General features: G+C 29.8%; 1 protein-coding gene across 2 annotated transcripts; it reads right to left on the bottom strand.

The window, feature by feature from the left end:
- Positions 1-507: 507 nt before the first annotated feature.
- On the bottom strand, positions 508-2,301 carry LOC105799552 (probable E3 ubiquitin-protein ligase XERICO). 2 transcript variants are annotated; one of them, XM_012630193.2, is made up of 3 exons: positions 2,141-2,301; positions 819-1,454; positions 508-707 (listed from the first exon to the last, which is right to left on the bottom strand). In XM_012630193.2, the coding sequence occupies exon 2, from the start codon at positions 1,354-1,356 to the stop codon at positions 868-870; it is 489 nt and encodes a 162-aa protein (XP_012485647.1). In that variant the 5' UTR covers positions 1,357-1,454; positions 2,141-2,301; the 3' UTR covers positions 508-707; positions 819-867. The 2 variants fall into 2 exon arrangements, with proteins under 2 accessions (XP_012485647.1, XP_052489972.1); XM_052634012.1 differs by lacking the exon at positions 2,141-2,301 and adding an exon at positions 2,026-2,043 and having other exon boundaries at positions 508-1,454.
- Between the last annotated feature and the right edge of the window lie 3,552 nt (positions 2,302-5,853).

Here is a 5,853-nt window from a genome sequence, read left to right on the forward strand (position 1 = left end):
AGCCAATAATGAACCGAAATTATAGAAATATATAGAAGTTTTAACAGGAAAAAGAAAAGAGCATGTATTACGTACCGGTCGAGACAACACAATGTTCGGTAGAAAGTGCTAAACTATGCCAAGTTTTTTTTTTTTTTGGCTTCTGTTTCATGTTCCGATTTTGAACACAATTTCTTTCAGAATAAAATCAAACCCTCTCTTTTATCCCATGAAAAAAATCCAATTACGTGTCTTCAAATGTTTGAGAAAAAAAAACTGTACAGCCTGCTCTTTCCCTTGAAAGATGTCCAAGACTGAAAACTTTGGAGATGGAAGGCAAGGCTAAGAGTTGAAAAAAGGTGGTTTTTTAAGCCTGAAAGACCCAACATCTCTTCAGGCTCTTTCCACTGCCCAAAATTAGGCATGAATGTAGGTTGTACCCAAACGTGTGACATAACTGTTTTTTCTCTACTGTTAATATGAGTGATAGCTCAGCTCAACCTTTTGTCCACTTCATAACACCATATAAAACATAAATTGCAAGAGATACCATAAAAAAATAACATCAGAAACCTGACATTATCATATTACACAACAACAGCTACAGCCATTACAAGGTAGTAATCCTGTCTGTCAGCAGATTTTGATTCCACTAATCGAAAACAGGAGACATAACAAAATCTGGATGAACCGAACATAAGTGAGATGAGCATACAACTTCAGAAACCCTGAAAAAAGTATATGTACATTCAGTAACAAAAACATCACCACATCTCGCGGGTAATAACCACACTCCGCTTAACGCTAATCCGAGGGCGGCATCGTTTCATTTAAAATACCTGTACAATAAACGCGCTGTACATGGAAAATTCGAAAATCTCCGCATGCTCACCAAAAGTAGGCCGGATCATCTTCGGGCAGCAGAGCGTTCCTGCAAAGAGGGCATGTGACATTCCAATAGTTCAACCACTTTTCCAAGCATACCTTGTGAAACAGATGACCGCAGGACAAGCGGTTAATCTCTGATTCTGGTTCGAACCTAGTCAGGCAAACTGAACAGTCATGCTCCGGTTGACTGCCGCTACATACCGCATCGTACCGGGTCGATGGCATCCTGCTCCGGAACTCTTTAATGTAACTATCAGCATTACCGATGCTGATGTCGAATGATACCGCAGGGATTTCAATAAGATCCGAGGATGGCGGTGATGATGATGATGACGAGGAGGAGGAGGACGAGGAGGAGGAGAGATGGATACCGACAACGTGAAGGATTGATCGAATTATGCCTTTAACCATAGATATGGATAAAGCTGTGTTTACCAAGAGTACACATAGCACTCCTTCTGATGGGGCTGGGAGACTTGAGAGACCCATTCTTTTGTATCAAGATTAAGCTATGTGTATTCGAACAAATGATTATATGAACAAGTTAAGGATATAAATGATGTCACTCTCTTGCAGATATATATGACCTGGAAACATAAAACCTCCATTAGAATAGCATTCATTGAATATAAATTCAATGCACAAAAAACAAAAGAAGGTAATCAAGCTTTTAATTCACAAAACTCACATGAATACAACCTCAAAGATAAACAAATTGATGATCAAAGGTTTAAATAAAGAGTTTGATTCCAACCATATTGCCATGAATATTAAAATATCAAAGAAATTGAAAAGATCAAATCATAGTATGTGATTTTCAAATTAAAAGAATCCAACATGAGAATTGGGACTTGGCAGCCTAAAAAGCTAACACCCCCCACAAAGATCAATGCTAAATGGAACACCTTTCAAAAGCTTTCTCATAATTAAGATCTAGCCATGTTCAGACCTTGGTGATGGTGATAATCATGGTCAAAATAGGGAAAACAAAAAGGGGAAAGCAAAAGATATCATATTTCCAAATTGGAAAGATAAATTAAAAAGAAAAATCAAATCCCAAATAGAAAACCCCCCAAAAAAAAAGAGAGAGAAAACATAAACAAAGTTAAATGAGATCTAACATTTTCATTCATAATAACAAAAACCCCATAAAGTTACCCTTAGTATCTTTCCTTTGCTTCATAGTAAGAAAACCAACATTTCTTTAAACATAGAACAAGCAGCTTTAAAAGAGTAAAAAGATTTGCGTTTGCTCAAAAGCAAAGGAACTTACACAAGAAGAGGACAAATTTTCATGGGATTAGTGAAGCATAAGGAAAAGAAAACTGGGTTTTAACAGAAAGTAAACATGTAAGCTTTTCTGAAGTGAGGTGATGGCTGCTCTGCCATCCTTCTCTGCTTATATAGCAATCCCCCCACCCTAACTCTAAAAACAAACTGTGGTTAGCCTTCCGGGTTTTCCGGACTCTATAAACCCTTTAACCATGGTTACTTTATATCATCAATATAATTTTTACTACTTCAGTTTATTATCTTTTGTGCCTTCAAGCTTAAGCTTATAACTAAACTTTCTTTTCTTTTCTCTTTTTTACCCTCAAAAGAAAAAAATCTTTAATTAGAAGTTATAGAATTGTAGCAGCTAAAAGAGGAAAGGTAAAAGAAACCATCTTTCACATTTTCAGATACAAAGTTCCCATTTTTTACAAAAGATTACTATTTTGAGAATGGAATCATTACTATTTTTAATCATTTCTCATAACAATTATTTTAGAATAGTGTTGAATGGATAGAAAGAATCATAAGTAAATGAAGTTCCCCATCATTTGATTTAATGGATTACTGCAATATTTTTAACGAAATTCAAAACTTAATTTCAATAGTTCAGTAATGTTACTAACCAATTTGATCATTTGAGCAGCGATTTAGATAAGCGGCAGGCGGTGGCTTTCACCCACTAACAATAATAATACTACTTCATAACCCTTATAAACTAATATGATGGTAACCTCTTAAAAATTTATATTTTATCTTTAATTTCATAGTTGATTTTACCTTAAAATTCGAGTTTTCATATTTAAATATGAATTTATAAAATTTATATTTTATCTTTAATTGCACAACAGAGTTTGTCAATTTCAATATTTAAAATATATTAAAAACAATTATAAGACACGAGAACTTCGCTATACATTACATTGTAAATTTTTATTTTAACCTCTTAAAATTTATACTTTATCTTTGATTTTGTAACTGACTTTACTTTGACATTCAATTTTAATATTTAAAATGAAATTAAAAAATCATAAAACACGACAAATTTGCTATGCATCACATGATAAACTTTCATCTAAACCTCTTAAAATTTATATTTTATCTTTAATTACGTAATCGAGGTTGCCTCGAATTTCAAATTTTAACATTTAAAAATAAAATTAAAAAAAAAACGCAAAACACATTTAGTTTTCCATGCATCACATTGTAAATTTTCATTTTAACCACTTAAAAATTTATATATTTTCTTTCATTCCGTAACGGGCTTCACCTCAAAATTCGAGTTTCAATATTCAAAAATGAAATTGAAAACAATCATAACAGACGAGAACTTCGCCATGCATCACATTGTAAATTTCCATTTTAACCTCTTAAAAATTTATACTTTATCTTTGATTCTGTAATCGACTTGGCCTCAAAATTTGAATTTTAATACTTAAAATGAAATTAAAAAATCATAAAACGTGAGAACTATACTACGCATCACATGATAAATTTCTATTTTAACCACTAAAATTTATACTTTACTTTGATTCTCAGAACTAACGTTGCCTCAAAATTGAAATTTACTATTTAAAATTGAAATTATAAAATATCATAAAACACGAGAAGTTTTATATACATCCCATGGTAAATTTCCATTTTAACCACTTAAAAATTTATACTTTATCTTTAATTCAGTAACAGTTCGCCTCAAAATTCGAGTTTCAAAATCTAAAAATAAATTAAAAACAATCATAAGGCACGAGAACTTCGCTATGCATCTCATTATAAATTTCCATTTTAACCTATTAAAAATTATATTCTATCTTTGATTCTCTAACTAACTTGGCCTCGAAATTGAGTTTTAATATTTAAAAATCAAATTAAAAAATCATATAACACGAGAAGCTTGCTATGCATCACATGATAAATTTCTATTTTAACATCTTTAAAATTTATACTTTATCTTTGATTCTCAGAATCGACGTTGCCTTCAAATTTGAATTTTAATATTTAAAATGAAATAAAAAACATAAAACACAAGAAGTTTTCTACGCATCACATAGTAAATTTTCATTTTAACCTCTTAAAAATATATACTTTATCTATAATTAGAATGTAACGAACTTTGCCCCAAAATTCTTGTTTCAATATTTAAAAATGAAATTAAAAAGACTCATAAGACACGAGAACATCGCTATGCATCACATGGCAAACTTCCTTTCTAACCTCTTAAAAACTTATACTCTATCTTTGACTCTGTAACCGACGTTGCCTTAAAACTCGAATTTTAATATTTAAAAATAAAATTAAAAAAAGCGCAAAACACAATTAGTTTTCTACGCATCACATGGTAAATTTCTAATTTAACCTCTTAAAAATTTATACTTTATCTTTGATTCTGTAACGGACTTCGCCTCGAAATTTGAGTATCAATATTTAAAAATGAAATTAAAAAGATTAATAAGACACAAGAAGTACTTCACTATGCATCACATTGTAAATTTCCATATTAACCTCTTAAAATTTATATTGTATCTTTGATTCAGTAACCGACTTCGCTTAGAAAATCAAATTTTAATATTTAAAATGAAATTAAAAAATCATAAATCACGACAAGTTTGCTATGCATCACAAGGTAAATTTCCATTTTAACCACTTAAAAATTATACTTTATATTTCATTCAGAGCAAGTTGCCTCGAAATTGAATTTTAAAATTTTAAAATGATATTATAAAAATCATAAAACATGAGAAGTTTTCTATGCATCACATGGTAAATTTCAATTTTAACCACTTAAAAATTTATACTTTATCTTTAATTCCGTAACGGAGTTTGACTCAGAATTCGAGTTTCAAAATCTTAAAATAAATTAAAAACAATCATAAGCCACGAGAACTTCGCTATGCATCACATTATAAATTTTCATTTTAACCTCTTAAAATTTGTACTTTATCTTTGATTCTCAACCAACGTTGCCTTATATTTAGAATTTTAATATTTAAAATCAAATTAAAAATCATAAAACACGAGAAGCTTGCTATGCATCATATGATAAATTTCTATTTTAGCCTCTTTAAAATTTATACTTTATCTTTGATTCTGTAATCGACATTGCCTCGAAATTGAATTTTAATAATTTAAAATGAAATAAATAAAAAAGCATAGAACACAAGAAGTTTTCTATGCATCACATGGTAAATTTCCATTTTAACCTCTTAAAATATATACTTTATCTATAATTTCAGTAACGAACTTTGCCCCAAAATTGAGTTTCAATATTTAAAATGAAATTAAAAGATTCATAAGACACGAGAACATCACTATGCATCACATGGTAAATTTCCTTTTAACCTCTTAAAATTTATACTTTATCTTTGATTTTGTAACTAACGTTGCCTTAAAACTCAATTTTAATATTTAAAATAAAATTACAAAAAGCGGAAAACACAATTAGTTTTCTATGCATCACATGGTAAGTTTCCATTTTAACCTCTTAAAAGTTTATATTTTATATATAATTCCATAATGGACTTGAACTCAAAATTTGAGTTTCAATATTTAAAATGAAATTAAAAGATTCACAAGACACTAGAACTTCGCTATGCAACACATTGTAAATTTCCATCTTAATCTCTTAAAATTTATACTGTGTCTTTGATTTCTTAACCGACTTTGCCTAGAAAATTGAATTTTAATATTTAAAATGAAATTAAAACAATCATAAATCAC

Source organism: Gossypium raimondii, chromosome 7 (assembly GCF_025698545.1).
Source record: "Gossypium raimondii isolate GPD5lz chromosome 7, ASM2569854v1, whole genome shotgun sequence".
Taxonomy (NCBI): domain Eukaryota; kingdom Viridiplantae; phylum Streptophyta; class Magnoliopsida; order Malvales; family Malvaceae; genus Gossypium; species Gossypium raimondii.

What these genes read in the sequence shown, in the direction of transcription:
- LOC105799552 (XM_012630193.2), bottom strand. Translation starts at nt 1,356, where the DNA reads ATGGGTCTCTCAAGTCTCCCAGCCCCATCAGAAGGAGTGCTATGTGTA.